General features: G+C 32.7%; 1 protein-coding gene across 2 annotated transcripts; it reads right to left on the reverse strand.

Moving 5' to 3' along the window:
* Positions 1 to 1,510: 1,510 nt before the first annotated feature.
* LOC114297111 (Phototropic-responsive NPH3 family protein) lies at positions 1,511 to 8,002 on the reverse strand. 2 transcript variants are annotated; one of them, XM_082886302.1, is made up of 5 exons: positions 7,083 to 7,977; positions 5,655 to 5,724; positions 5,020 to 5,186; positions 2,947 to 4,161; positions 1,511 to 2,302 (listed from the first exon to the last, which is right to left on the reverse strand). In XM_082886302.1, exons 3-5 carry the CDS (start codon positions 5,053 to 5,055, stop codon positions 1,748 to 1,750), a joined length of 1,806 nt encoding a protein of 601 aa, XP_082742428.1. In that variant the 5' UTR covers positions 5,056 to 5,186; positions 5,655 to 5,724; positions 7,083 to 7,977; the 3' UTR covers positions 1,511 to 1,747. The 2 variants fall into 2 exon arrangements, with proteins under 2 accessions (XP_082742428.1, XP_028097277.2); XM_028241476.2 differs by lacking the exon at positions 5,020 to 5,186 and having other exon boundaries at positions 7,083 to 8,002.
* Between the last annotated feature and the right edge of the window lie 8,772 nt (positions 8,003 to 16,774).

Here is a 16,774-nt window from a genome sequence, read left to right on the forward strand (position 1 = left end):
CAAGTTAATTCGTAAATTCAATTGTAGATAAACTTTTTAGGTAAAAGACTTTTAGATCTTTCAATTGTGTTTTATAACTATTTAATTTAGAGTTCGTTTGAAATATGAATTGACTTTTTGACTATTTTAACCTGAGGCTAAAAAGTCTCATTTGAGATAGGTTTTTTTTTACTTTAGTGAGAAAAAAAAAATAAAATGATTATGGTTTAGATGCGACATTTTGTCTCTTATTTGGCTGAAAAACATATTTTGTTTTTTTGTGACTACTTTAGTAAAAAAAAAACCCCATTTTGTGATATGCCAAACTAGGCTTAGTGATTATGAGTACTATCGCAATTTTCTCCCTAAATTATTACACTTATTTTACTTTGAAATCTTGTGTTTCATGGTGTGATTGTGTTTATTTTATTGAGATCTATAAACTTCAATAGTTAAATAATTTTGTCAAAGTGTGTCTTTCAGCACATGTTCATAAAACTTAAAAATATTATATATATTTTATTATATATATATATATATATATATATTCATACAGAATAATCTTCTAAAAAATTTTAACACAAGCGCGTTATCAAGGTCCATAGGTAAATTGCTCTTTCTATGAATTGATTGATCAATTAATGAAATATTTTGTTAACTTGTGCTAAAAGACTCAAATAGATTATACATTCTTTACAAAAGTGTAAGTGTATATAATAAAAAAATGTATAATATTTTTAAATTTTCTTAATCTGTACTAAAAACATATGTTAATAAAAATTATTACTTAATTGCTTGAATTTTAAAGCAAACCGAGCTAAGCCTCGATTCAAAAACATGAAATGTCAAGAACCATAAAACAGGAGGTTCAAATATCCCAATTTCATTGAGAGCAAAAAACAAATTGACATCTCGATGTGATATTATGTATGTGGCAACTAGTAAAATGATTTTTATTTGATTTTGGATTTCATCTCACCAAGACAATGCCTTTTTTGTGACAATAGTGATGCTATTCTGATTGCGACCAATCCTGTCATTAATGAGTTTACCAATTCAAGGATCCACTTGAATTGCTTTTCAATTTTAATTTAATAATAAATATTCAAAACTTATACATAATAGAACATCAATCCACATACCCAAATGTCATTTTAATTCACACTTTCAATTTGAATCTCATACTTTCATTTTTGGTGCAACATTGCTCCTATGTCACACGTGGTTAACATTTTGGACCAAGAAACAACACGTGCAAAAAGTGACCAAAGTGCTATTCTTTTTTTTTCGTGTTTCTTTTCAAAATTCTAACGATAAGTAACAAAAGAATCAAATTACAACAAAACTGAAATTATATTGTTTGAATTGAAACTACGTGAATCAAAGTGAAATTTCCTATGGTTAAAAGGACCTAACAGTGTAATTTATCCAAAAATAAGTTACTCCCAAACATAGCCTCAACAAGAATTTCATCATTGTAGGGTGTACAATTATTAAGGAACCAACTTGTACAGTTTCAAATGCAAAGTACTGTCAACAAACATAAAATACACTTGCTACATACTCCATCTCCATTGCAGGGTTTAAATCATGAAAAAACATCATTGAACAAATATGACACAGAAATATCGATTGATTTTAGTTTTCTAAACTCAAAAAAACAAGAAAAGTAGAAATACAAACAATAAAAACTTGAAAACCATTAACAAGAAAATAAAAATAAAAATAAAGTACAAAAAATAAAAGAAAAGTTCTTAGTTCTTAGTTCTTACCCGTCTGATGACAAGTTTTTCTTGGGCTTTCCATTCTTGTCTTTCGCCTTCTCAATCTTTCCAACCCCGTTATTATTCTGGTTGCTAACCGACCCCTCTTGAGCACTGCACATTTGTGACCTCATCTTGAACCCAAACTTCTTTGACACGCTTCCCCATGGGCTCGAGCTGCCCTTTACTCGGCCCAACTTCTCGATCTCTTGCCTCATGTTCGAACACTCTTTTTCAAGCTCGGAAACCCGCATCCTCATGCTATCCATACCCACCTTCAACACCTGATTCTCTCTCACAGCCGTAGCCCAACCTCCTTCGGTGGATCCAGCCAAGCCGCTTCGTAATTGTCTTGAACCGTCGAGGTTGTCAGAGACCAAGAAACAGCCCGCTATGGAAGTCCTAAGTTGGAGTTGCTCGAAGAAGAGGACTTGGACTATTATTCTAAGAGGGAGCCTCTCATTTTGCGCAGCATGGGTGCACGCTTCCAAGGAGAGCTTCTGACAGTCTATCAACCTGCAGAGTTGTTCTCTGTCCGACTCTGCCAACCATGGGTGTGACTGCCGAATGGCAAACAAAGGGAAGGTCGATAAGCCCAAATTAACAAAGTGAATGAACCCAATCCTAGAAAGCACGGACACTACAAACAGGTGCCGTGTCCAACATGCGTCAGACACTGACACGCCACATGGTGTGTCAATTTTTTAATTGCTACTTTTTTGCAGGACATGTTAGGGACGTGTGTCTTCTGATTTTTTTTTTTATATATAATTTTAGAAAAACTAATTTGGGATCAAAGTAAAATATATGAAAACAAAGAGAGGAAAAGTGAAAAAAAAACCAAATATACACCCAAATATATATTGGGCTCTCTTATATCAATATAACTAGCAAATAAAAAATCGTCAAAAAATATGGATTTTTGTTGAATCCTCAGTGTGTCCATATCTTACCATTTTCAAAGTAATTGTGTCCCATCCCATGTCAGTACCCATGTCCGTATCCATGTTGCTTTTCCATGCATTAAAGAAATACAAGACAGGAATCATGATTCAATATTCCTAGAACCAAAACACAACCTACCAATTCATCCTGAGGGAGACTCTATTGTGCTTTCATTGACAGTAGATCAATTAAGATTGACACAGGAACAACAAAGTTACTCATGGTCAATCTTTCTATGTAGCAATAAAGTAAATTTTACCTTCAGATAAATGTCGATTGCACGATAAAGACCATCATCTAAGGGCCTAGCATAGTCAGGAACAGCAGCGGCAAGAGAGTGAAACTTGGGGAGCTTCAGATTAACATCGGGGGCAACCTCGGCAAGGTATCCATCGATCAGCTTGGCTACCATCGTGATTGGTGTCAAAGATGGTGACCCCATCAACCGTCCATCATCAACTGAACAAGGGGAGGCCCCACCCGTCACCTGATCAACGGCCAGAAAGTGCTCAAGAATCCGCTGCACACAATCGACATTGTAAAGAGTCTCCGTGGAATATGAGAAGTTGGGTATCAAGAGATCTTCCAGAGTCGCCTGATCAAGTTGCATCCCTATCCTTCTTTCCAAGTTCGATACAAAAGATGGGTTCGCTCGAAGAATCATGGCTGTGCGAAGTAAACCAAAGAGAAATTTAGTTGAGACTAAGCCCTTTTGCATCGGAAGTAACCGATCGATTTCTTCGAGTAAAAGTTTCTGATCGTCTTCAGATGGCGGGGCCGGTGCCAAACGACTGCTCGACTCACCAGACCCCTGACGCCGATTCAGACCTGGAAGGTACTTTTTCGCATAGAAAGTGAGAGACCCTGCAACAATCTCTTGTTTAATTCCACGAGATTCCATGGCCGAAATCAATCTCTTGTAAAGAGGCAAACTCAGATTCGACACATCTTCATACCACCAATCTGAACTAGAATTTTTTAGTCTCGCTCCTGTGCTTATGCCATTCCACAATACACTCCCGCCAGGACTCTGCATGGGCCCACCGTGCTCCATAACAGGCCACCCGAATAGATTTGGGTCTGTATTTGCCTTTGAGGCTAAAGACTCAATGCATCGCTTTGTAATATGGTGTTCTTCGGCATGAGGGAGAATATCGTCACAGGTCTGTAGTGCTCTCAGAGAGTCTTTCCAACTACGGAGGACAACTTGATTGAGAAATATTTCGGTTTGTGAAATCAGATTGCCTTCTCCGTAGTCTTCTGTCATTTCAAGATGTTCAGCGGCACAGCGTAGGAACACGACATTTGAGGCAGTGAGTTCAAGTTTCACACCATAGCAGAATTTGGCTACGAGTTCAAATGTTTTAGCTCCACCAGGGATGTCGGGGAGCTTGATGACGCAGCCCTCTTCACTGTCCTCGGATGATTCTGCGATCGATCTTTCCATAACCCCACTTCTAGAAAGCAAAGGAAACTGCATTGCATGAATTTTAAAAGACATTAGAGATCACAAAAACGAAATGAAGTTTTGAGGAAAAAAATATATCTCCATATCAAGGTCCTCCTTGAATCCCATACATGTGTACAGGTTTGCACCGCATTTGTTATGGTTCAAAAAACATGAATTCAAATTCTTGCAACCAAATCACATTTAAATTTTTGCACAAAGTGAAGTGACCACGAGCAAATTTACACAAAATTAAAAGGAGCAAATTTACACAAAGTGATGTGCCGATAATTGTAGGGATAAAATGGAAGTCCAGACATATAGGAATTGACCTAAACCAGATGAAAACCCATCCAAAAACCTTATTTCGATTTGTATGATCTCGCCCAAACCAATCAATGACCTGATTTTATATATCTCATTTCAGTACAAAAGCATGGAAAGAACAAAAGAGCAAATCTAGAATGCCACATGGAGATCACTTCAGATGTAATTAACTTGTGTAAGGTTAAATCAGTTTTTTTTTTTTTTTTTTAATAATAATATTTTATAGGTTAGAGTGTTGCTGGACAAATTCAAGTCATCTTATAAGGTTTTAGTGTAATTTTGCAAATTGCTTGACATGGGTTATATGTCATAGAATTTTCCTTCTTCTTCTTTCTTTCAGTCCCAAAACCCAAGGCAATCAAGCCCCAAATTAACCCTGAAACCTTCATCCTACCTATTGGCCTCCAATTTAAACTCTCAAACTCTAATTTGGCTGTTGCTCAAGCCTTCAAACTTCATCTTGGATTACCCATTTAACTATCTGGTTAGCATTCCTAAACATTAAGCCAATATTTCTGCTCTGAAGTCTGACTCTGATCTTAGATCCGAAAACCTGACCTTAATACATGTGCAAAATATAGTATCAGCGTTCATGCATATCCATTTGATTCAACAAAGGATCCATTCCACCAAAATCCAAGATCAGTCCTGTCACATCCTGATCCATAATCAGGGTTCAGACCCAAACTGCAAGATCTGTATCCAACTTGATTTTCAGACAAGATCTGAGAAAATGGCACAACTTCCATCAGTTGGAATACCAGATCATTGATCAAAATCATGCAGGAATTAAAGAAGTTATATTTCAAAAATTCATGTATTTTCCTCACATCTCCCCCTCTCAACATCTGTAAGGTTAAAATATAAGACTTGAGAGCGAAAAATCGAAGCAATTACCCTAGGGGCCTAGAATCATCACAAGACACTTGGCAAATGCCAATAAAAGGACACACACAAACATAAGGAGTGTGTTAGCACAATAAACATGCGACTCCAGCTCACTTACCATCTTTCACACACAAGACACCATGAAACTATGTAAAATCATTTTTACTCAAGATAATTGATTGGAAACTCAATAAAGTGTAGCTTATACAACTACAAGAAGCAAGATCGGATTTATAAGCAATCTCAGAGACCAGTCACCACTAAATTAACATCACTCACTAAAATTTGAAACATATATATACTACCTTGTGCAGATGGAAGGACATCTCCTCTACTTCAACAACAATATCACTTGGCAAGCCAGTGGTGCAGAACCTACAGTAATATTCAAACAAGAAAGGTCAAATTACATTGTGGGAAAACAAACATTTTTGCTTGAAGTCATACATTTATAAGTCACATCTCATGAACATGCACCACATTTATGGTCAAGAAAGGGAGCTAGGGTGAATCTCTTTGCATGAAATGATTAATAAAAGAAAGCCATGATCAAAGAAGTTTTGAATGAATAGGGTAATGGTAACATACACATGAATATTACATAGAATGCCAGGAGCAAAAAATACCAAAAAATGTGAATCCATCCAAATAACCCAACTTGATGGATGTTCCTCACAATAATGCCTCTGAAACCAGAGTTGTCCTTGTCAGTCAAGTTCATGGTGCCAAACTACTAGGCAACATCGCACTTGATGCAAGGAAACGAGTAAAAGCAAAGTAAGACATGCTATAGCTCAAGTCCCTCCCAGAACTATCGGTTAATCTTTCTTTTTCTTTTATTCAATGAGAGGATACTCATTGCTTTGTGTCATAAATTCTTCTTTCCATTAAGATAAAAGGTGTAAAAATTTTCAGCAGGATAGCTTGCAAATCATAACATTGTCATTGACAACCAGATTGTTGCTAAACAACCCAACATATACATGTGGACAACATTTAATACTCTGTTGGCAGATACATCCACCAACAGTTGAAGAACTCAACAAGCCATGCCATTTGAGCATAGCAATGGGGAATTTGGAGACCATTCACCCAATTTTATCCTGTTAATTCCAACTCAAGGTAACAAATTTCAAAAGCATGAACAAGTAAAAAAATGAAAACATGAATCTCCATTCAGAACCTAAACCTTAGGCTGTGTTTGGATGTTAGATTTGGAAAGAGATTTGTGGAGGAAAAAGACTGTAAAGAGAATCGTGAATGAAAAATGTCATTCACATTTCTCTTATAGTTTCTTTTTCCTCTACAAATTCCTCCCCAAGTCCAAGATCCAAACAGAGCCTTAAAGTTCTCTTAATACACAAAAACTGAGACCAGTCAGAAAAGAAATTAAAGATGCAAATTGCGGAGCAAAAGCAATAGATGATGCGATAATGCTCCATGCTTTAATTTAAAAATTAAACAAAAAAAAAAAAGGAAAAAGGAAAAAAGAAAAGAAAAAAAGAACACCAGAACAATTTCAACCAGCTTGTAATAATTATCTACAAATGAATTCACAAACACACAAGTACATAGACCAAACGCAAGGAAAGGAATCAAAAGAAGAAGAAAATGAAGAGAAACTCTCCTACTGTTGGATTCACAGGATAAAAATAACATGGTCAAATGAATTTTACAAAAATTGAAGTCTACAGATATCAGAGAAGGCAAACTACAGAGATCAGAGAACATACCAGGCCTGTCCTTTCCTCTGGAATGCATCAGTTTTGGAACCCAACTTCATACAAGCCATTTTTGCAACTTCAAGCCAACTGAAACTTCAGAGCACAGCGTCAGTGAGAAACAAAAGCTAATTCACAAGCCAAACAGACCTTTTACAAAACCCCTTTTTTCCAACTCCAAAACCCTTCAATTCAACCAAAATAAACCCTTCAGTTTAGGGCAATGCACTTGTAACTGCCCCAAACCAAAGGCACTTTCATGATTACAGACACAAACCCACCAATTTTGTGCACTCAAAAACTACAACTCCAAATCAAATCTCACCCAGAAACCCTCAGATCCTTGGAACACCATGAAAATGCAGCCTCCACTCTTGAACCCACCAAAGATTGATCGAACCCACCTCCCAAAACCTCCCAACTATAGCAAAACTTCCCCTAATAGACGGAAACACTCACCAAAACCCTAGAAACAATCTTTGCTTCCAGTAATTGTCCCTAGAACAACACCAAGAAAAAAAACCCACTTCCACACAAGACTCAAATCTCAGTCCAAAACCACCCAAAAAGATTCCCTAATCAGACAGGTTTTAGGTCAACCCCTCCAAGCTTCTGCCCCACCTTCTGCTCACTCAATCCACTAGAAGATTCCAAAATCCAACCCTATATGCCTCAAAACTGACCAAAATCTCTGAACTCTCTCATACCCAAACCAGTTTCAAATGGGTGTCTATGGACAAAAACAGTTTCAAAATTGCCTTAAAAAAATCACTGTGTTGATTTCCAATCCCTTGTATTATAGTGGTTTGGAAACACAAAGTGAAGTGCAATACCCATCTGTCAAAAAAAGGGACTTCTCTAGTAAATTAATGGCTGTTCTGAAAACTACACTCTTCAAAACACATGTGGGTCCTCTGGCTTCGAAAATACTCATTGTGATGAAAGACCTGATTTTTTAAAAGGAAAATAGGTGGAGTATTAATTAGTGCTGTTACTAATGATGTGGCAGTAGGTCTCATTATGAATAATTTGATATTTTGATTTTGGTGTTGTATTTTTTTTTATTGAGTGTCATGTCATTAATGGTCTTTTTAGAGTTCCAAAATTAGTAGTCTCTATCATTGTTATTTTTAAAATTAAATTTTTTATCTCTCATATTTTTTTATTTTTAATAAATATTTTTAAAATTTTAAGTAATTTTTTTACTTATTTAGATATATTTAAATAATAAAGTATTTATAAAAAAATATTAATAAATACACAAAAATATAAAAAATATACTAATTTTTTTTTATATTTTTTGATATTTATTTAAAAAAATTACTTAAAATATTAAAAAACTCATAAAAAAACATTAAAATATAAATATATATATATATATATAAAATTTTGAAAATCAAAGCCAAACAAATCGAAATGTGTCCTAAAAAGATAATCTGGAATTTATTAGCGGAAAATTCTATTCTAATGAATGATGGGGTTGTTTGAAAATTGGAAGTAACGTACCAACATGTATCTGTTTGTACAGCTAGGCCATGTGGATGCCTCGCTTTAGCTTCTGTATAATTTATTATTTTTTTCTATATATATATATATTATTTATATATCACATATATAAATGTGGTAGATTTAGGAATTGTTTTGAATGTCTTAAATAAGTGTATTTTTTACCTTTTTAAACTAAAAGATTAAAGAAAAAATATGAATGTTTAGGTTAATTTTTTAAATTTTTATAAAAAAATATGTATTAAAAAATTGTATAAATTAATGTGTAGAAAAAAATTAAAATTAAAAGTTATACTGCCGTAATTTTTAATTTTTAATAAATAATATTAATTTTTTAATTTTTTAAATAATTTTTTAACTTTTTATTCACTTCGCAAACTCGACCTTAATTTAAGAATAAAACCTACTTCCAAGTATGAATTGTGAAAAGTCTTCGGTCTCGTGCAATAACAATAAGTGGGCCCTATTTGAATGGAGATATATACCGTTTTAGACCAGTATCCAATGGAATGATTTTCTCATGGCCTATAATTATTAAAATTGATAGGGACACATACATACATAATCCTACAATAAAAAATACTTCCAACCACTAATTTAACACCATTAATAATGTGGTATCATATGGACCTTATCATTAATTTGATAGTTTGACCTTTATTTTATTTTATTTATTTATTTATTTTTTTTTACATTACCACCTCATTAGTGATGTTTTTAAAACTTCAAATTTAATGCTCTAAATCATCACTCATCCTACAATTCCCACCGTAATTTTAACCATTCATAATGTGAGGTCTATACATATATAAATAGACTCTCTGCATATATCAAAAATCAAAATCAAATTGGAGGTCATAAAACCTCTCAAAAAAAAGAAGTCCTAAACATTTTTCTAATTATTATTTCAACAATAATGTTATATAACATAATATTTAAAATAAATTTAAAAAATACATTAATGGAGCGTTGCTAATGTAAAAATGACTATATCAATTGGGAAAAAGGACTTTAAAAAAAGGGTTAATTTCATATCAGTAGAGGTTGGGAAAATTATTTTTAAATTAGTGAAAAATATTATGGGTACGTTTGGGATGTAGGTTAATTTTTTAACTATTTTAACCTGAGCTAAAAAATTTCGTTTGAGATAGTTTTTTTGATTTTTTTTACTTTTGTGAGAAAAAAATGAAATAATTATAATTCAGATGTGACATTTTATCTTATTGAATTAAAAAGCCTATTTTATTTTTTTGTAACTATTTTAACCAAAAAATTCTCGTTTAACTTATGCCAAACAAGAGCTATAAATGTTAAAAAATAAAGTCATATATATTTTTTTAATGAAATTGTAATTAATTTTTTAACAGGCCTTTGACATGTAAATTTCCTTTTAAAAAAAAAACTAGGGAAGTTATGGTAGGAATGAGATGCGACTCTAGACATAATTTTTGTTTAAATAATTTAATAATTTTTGTTTAAATGATTTGAAACTTGAAAATAGGACACAAGTGAGAAGGGCTAAACAAAAAAATTTATGGAAGTGATGGTAAATGGAGAGAGGATGGGGCAGCGCGAGCAAGATGTGTGGGTAGGAATGGAGAAGTGTTGAGGGTAATCTCTTTCTGTTTTATTATTAAAATATAAAAAAAATTTACATTTGAGAAGTGGATTTTTTTGTAAGTTTTTTTAGTTATAAGATATTATTGGAGAAAATTTTTTTTATATTTAAAAAGATAATTGAGTTTTTTTTGTAGTTGGATGTGATATTTGTGAGAGAAAAAATGAAATGATTATAGAATTTGATGTGATATTTTGTTTGAATTTATTTTTTTTAATTTTGTAATCAGTTTGCCTTTTGATGAAAAAAACCAAAAAAAATCAAAAAATCAAGTTCCAAACACCTGGAGAACGCAGGCATAGGACAAATTAGAACGCAGGGATAGGACAAATTGTCCTTGCATTATAATAGTAATTAGGGATGTAAAAAAATTTACATGAATCAAAATGGAGGATGCGGGATAGGACAAATTGTCCTCACATTATAATATTAATAAGGGGTGTAAGTTCATTTATGGGTGCGATATTATTTGTAAAATATAAATTTAAAACATCATTCTCAAAATAATCCATCCTTTAAAAAAACCAAAAAAAAAAAAAATTACCCATCTTTAAAACAAACACAACTTTAAAATTTTTTGAATTGAATTATGCCATTGTTCAAATAATTGGAGTTATGGGCAAAGAGAGTGATGCCTCCATCACCATTGGGAAATCAATTAAAGTCATTTTCTCTTCACCTACTTAAATAAATAAGAATCAACTTGTTTGGTTGTGTTTTTTTAAAAATACTTTTTAAAAAATTTTACTTTCTTGTTTTTCGTATTTTTTTATTTTTACTGAATTTTTTAATATTTTAAACAATTTTTTTTTGCTTTTTAGACATATCTAACATAAATATACCTAAAAAGTAAAAATTTTGTAAAAAAACCTTTTAAAAATTTATTAAATACCAAAAATATAAAAAAAAAATACGAGAATTCAGTATATTTTTTATATTTTTATGTATTTATTAAATTTTTAAAACATTTTTTCACAAATTTTTTACTTTTTAGATACATCTAAGTAAGGTGTATCTAAAAAAGTAAAAAAAATATTTAAAATTTTAAAAATATTCGCTAAAAACAAAAAAAATACGAAAACCAAAAAATTAAGTTTTCAAAAAATTTAATTCAAAAAACTCAAATCAAATACACTGATTAAATTTTTTTTTTTTTTTTTTTTAATATTGTCTGAGCTTCAAAATTCTATAAGCAAGACCCAAATAATGATAGAAAATGGTTGATTACTCTTTTTAAATGGGTAATTTTAAATTTTTATGTGTAATTAAATAGTTGGAATCAATCCATTTGGATGGGACAATGATATGAGTTTGAACAGAGGCCAGAACTTTTATAGTCTAGCACTTCATGCAAAATTAATGGAAAAAAAAAAAAGAGAGAGAGAGAGTTTGACCTTATAACAAAATAATTTTTTAATTTTATTAATTTAAATTTTAATATTTTAATTTGTTTTCGATCTAAATCATTAGTTTATTTTTATTAAATAAAATCGACGAAAACAGAGTACTTTAGTCACAAAAATCAATGTAAGTATATATAAAATAACTAAAATATACTTTTTTTTGTTGATTTTAATGACTAAAATACGAATTTTTTTATCAGTTTTGCTTAATAAAAATAAATAGATGTTTTAGATTGAAAATAAATCAAAATTTTATAATTCAAATTGATAAAGTTAAAAAGTTAGAGTTTATTTTATTACAATATTTAAATTATGTGATTTATTTTATGATTTCTCCAAAATTAATTGATTGGTGTAGACTTTTAAAAAAAATTAAAGAAAATTAAAAAATGATTTCTATTTGTGCATATTGAGTAATTGCATAATACTGGTTTGGTTATTATTTTGGGGTTAAAAAAGCACAAAATAAGTTAAATAAGTTAATAAGACAAAATATCACATACAACCCATAATCATTACACTTTTTCTTTCACAAAAGACAAAAAAATCAGGTTAAAAAAGTCTCGACACAAAAAAATTGACTATATTAGCCGATACCAAACGAAGCTTTAGGTTGCATTTGGTAGAGTTTTGTAATTATGATTTGAGAGTATGGGCGTGTTTGATTGGGGGGATTGGAGGGGGGGACTATCCACTATTTGGATTACAATCCAAATAGTGTTCCTTATCCGCCGTTTGATTTTTTTTTTAGTCCGCCGGACATGGAATCCGGCCGGACTCCATGTCCCCCATATGGGGGACTATTGTGTCCTAGGGGGGGTGGGATAGAATGTGGGGGACTATTCACTGTTGGGATTAGATGCGAAAATGACCATTTTGACCCTCTACTATTTAATTATGTATTATATTTAATAAAATTTAAATGTCTCGATTTAAAAATAAAATAATTTTATTTAACTTTTTATTGATGTTTTATTTATTTAAATTTTTTAAATAATTTTTTATAGATATTTTATTGATTTTTATTTTAAAATTTTGTTTATAATTTATTTAATTTCATTATTTAAATTTTAATATGTGTTTTATTTAAAATTTATTTAAAATTTTAATTAAAAAAATAATATAAATTTTTTATACAGGTTATACAGTATTTTATTAAATCAAATTTAGTGGTTATTTATTTATTTAATTGTGTAAAAAAATTTAATTGTGTAAATAAACAAACACAGTAAAGTTTTGCATGTAAAAAAAATAATGATTTGTTATACAATAATGATTTAAAACAAATTTTATTGATACATCTTCATAGGTATAGGTCCATTGGTAAGCTAGGTCGGGGCAGTCAACTCTTGCTATGGAGAGATCTTGAAGAAACTGCTGAATAATGACTAACTCGTCGTTTCTGCTATCTCCAGCTAAGGTATAAATATAGGGTTTTAGGTCTTCTATTTTTTGGCTTTTCTCACAAAGGGATCGAATGATAGAATGCCTGAAGAAATACATTCTAGCACTCAATTGGTCAAATTCCTCACTGGTGAGTTGTTTGATTTCTGGGCTAGGTAAGGAGGTAGGTGTTCTTTCTGGAGCTAATTTTTTAAGCTGGATGGTTAAGGTTCTAATGGTTGCTCTCAATTGTTTTTCTTCATCTCGGAGCTGGTCTAGCTCTTCACTGACCTTCTTGCCTTTATCCATAATTTTCTTGAAATTTCTGGAAAGGCCTTCACAATGTCTGCACATTTGGAGAGGATTCTGGGAATCTGTCTGAGGATTAGAACTACTGCTACTTGTACTACTGCTTCCACTTATCTGGCTAACTGGAATTAAAACAAATTTTATTGATATTTTTTTATTTATTTATTTAATTTAAAAAAAAACGAATTTATTTAATTAAAAATAATTAAAATATTAAAGATATGTTTAATATTGCTATTACTTAGTAAACAATTGAAAAATGGTAAAATATTCTTTTGTTCATTTATCCTATCCAGTCCTTCTAACCAAACGTTGGATTCACTGAAAATAGTCCTATCCAGACATCTAATCCCATGAAAAAACAAACACAGGATACATATCCAATCCGACCAAATAGTCCGGGAGATTCACAGTCCCAGGACTCAAGTCCGATGGATTCTAATCCCCCCTTTTCCAGTCCGTCCAATCAAACACACCCTATGAGTTGTATTTTGAGTTTGTGGGGTTTGGAATTATGATTTGAGTGTAGAAAATTTGTTTGGTAAAGAGTTTTGAAAAGAGTTTTGATTTGACTGAGAAATTGTTGATGTGACATTTGATATTTGATACAAAAATTTACAACTCATAAACATACAACTCAAAATTATTTTAAAGCACATAAAAAAATTTAAAAATTTCAGAAAGTATTTTTTTGATTATATAAAAATTAACATATCAATTGCAAAAAAAAAAAAAATCACTATTCCGGTCAACCGGCCGGACGACCCGTTAGGCAAAATTTACAAAATTTTTTTTTTTTTGAAAAGCGCAACTGGTACAAACTTCTCTGTAGAGTTTTGGAAATGTGTTTCCAAAACACGTTCCAAACACCATATTCAAAACTCAGTGTAGAATCACATTTTGAAAACATAACCAATCAGAGCCTTAAAGTTTCATGTTATATTATGGGAAAATTGCAAAAGAGTGGGATGGTGAAAGAATAAGATTCGTTTGACATTGACTACGGTAAACAATTTTTTTGTGTTGACACTTTTTAACCTGCCTTTTTTAGTCTCGTTTGGTTTTTGTTTTTGGATATTTTTAACTTTTGTAAGAGAAAAATTATAATAATTATAATTTGAATTTGACATTTTATTTTATTGGTTTCTATAACTTATTTTATTTTTTTATACTTTTTTAGCCTCAAAATATTTACCAAATGAATACTTGCATTTTCATAGTGATGCAATGGTACAAGTCTTTCTTATATTTTGTGCAACTTCTTCTTTGTGTAAGGGCTGCACTATAAAAAATTTCATGTATAAGATAATTATTTTTTGCATTGTCCCACTAATTTATAATTTATTCTTATAATTGGCTCTTTTAGAAAGATGATTAAAAGTCAAATTTTGACTTTTAACTTGCTTTTGAATCACATCATCTTCTTCTTTTTTTTTTTTACATATATTTTTTAAAAAAATCAAAAAAATAATTTTTAACCAACTTCATAAAACAACCCATTATGGAACAAAATTTATTTGACCACGAGGCAAGTTATTGTCAGAGCAATTATGCATGGTACTAAAATAATGTACAACTTATTAATGCATTAGAGTGATGCATTTGTTTTATGTTTAGGCGTGGTATGGAATCATATTATGAAGTTTTTTGTTACGTGACTCTCTCTCACGGTGATCGCCGACCAAAGCACTTCACCCAACTATGAAAAGTCTACTGGGGAAGAGGATCATCTAATTAGGAGCACAAAGAAAATTAAAAGTACAAACTCAGTGGAGGAAAAGCAGATGGAGCAAGAGATGGATATGGAAACTGAGGATCTAAGGGAAAGATCCACGATGCTAAACCCTCCTCCTACACAGTCTGCTCAACCTAAATTCTTCAAGGCAGCTTTAACAGAACCCAAGATAGGGGATTATATCTTTGATGATAGAGTTGAAATCCTTTCGTCTGATGAAGAGGATGAGCCGAGTGAAGATCAGATAACTCCACAATTGGGGCTAGCCATTCAGATCATTTGGGTTTCCCCAAAATCTCACTGCCGAAAAGACTTTTGGAAAAAATTAGAAAACCATGGGAGAGCTCTCTTATTGTCAAGCTTCTGGGCAAGAGCATAGGCTATAAAATGCTTTGTACTAGAGTGGGAAACGTTTTGAGGCTCCAAGGAGAGTTCAATGCTATTGATCTGGCAACAACTATTTTCTTTTTAAATTTTCAGAAAATGATGATTACTCCAAAGTCTATACAAGGGGTCCTAGGGTTATCATGGACCATTATCTCACTATGAGGCGTTGGGAGCCAAATTTCAAGCCTTCGTAGGCACTCGAAACCAAAACCGCTATCTGGGTTTGGTTTCCAGAACTTTCGATTGAGTATTATCAGGATAAAGTCCTATTTACAATTGCCGAATCTCTTGGTAAACCTCTCAAAATTGACTGGACTACAGCAATGGCCACCAGGGGGAAGTTCGCCAGAATCTGCATAGAAATGGACCTCACTACACCATTCAAACCCAAGTTTATTTTAGAAGGTAAATATTATAATATTGAATACGAATCATTGCACTCACTTTGCTTTCTGTGTGGCAAGATTGATCATCAAAAGAAAGCATGTCGATTCAAAGAGGCCACCCAATCAACGGCGACAGGGCAAAAACTAGCCAGTTTCGGTGTTAGTGGTCAAATCACAAGCATGCCTACAACCAACGGCCATCTGCAACTGCAACAGGAGGAGGAAACCACTTTTGGCCCTTGGATGTTAGTGACAAAACGGGGACGGAAGCTGGCCCAGAGCAAAAAATGACAAGAAGGGATTAGTCCAATCCAAAACAACAATAGATTCAAATACCAAGAGAACTATCAAGGTGGACCAGGAGATCATGCTCGAGGCAAGAAAACAACAAGAACTAGGGCTGAGAAAGCCCAAACTGAAATTCAACCCATTCAAATGGGACCCCACTTAACACCGGACCCCAAAGGTAAAACCAAAATTGGCCAGACCCAACCCATCTCCAAGCAACCAGATCCCCAGCTACAGCTTTCAACTAGTTCAATTCCAATAGAAGAGTGTTCAACATATCAACATAGTGATATGATGTCAAAACTCCCAGACTATCACCACCCACACACCCTCAGCCACCCCAATGACCGCCAGGATCACATAAGTCAAACTGACATTGAATGTACTGGGAACTATCCCACACGACAAAACCATGGTAGAGGTTACTCATACGCCAACCCAGGTGGCCTTACCCCTTCTCAGTTCTTCTCACACTTCTAGTCTTGAAGACCGTCAGCAGAAAGAAACAATCTCCCCTAACCCCAGTGAATTGAAAGATAGAGAGGCAAGATCAATCAGTTCCACCCAGGCTAAAGGTGCAACAACATCAGAAGCAGACCAATGTAGTGGGACTATTGTTAGAACCAGAGACCGAAGCAGCTCACCTCGTCGCTTTCGTTTGGTGGATAGAGCAACTACGGTTGACAATC

This window comes from Camellia sinensis, chromosome 9 (assembly GCF_055761805.1).
Source record: "Camellia sinensis isolate YWXY chromosome 9, ASM5576180v1, whole genome shotgun sequence".
NCBI classification, from domain to species: domain Eukaryota; kingdom Viridiplantae; phylum Streptophyta; class Magnoliopsida; order Ericales; family Theaceae; genus Camellia; species Camellia sinensis.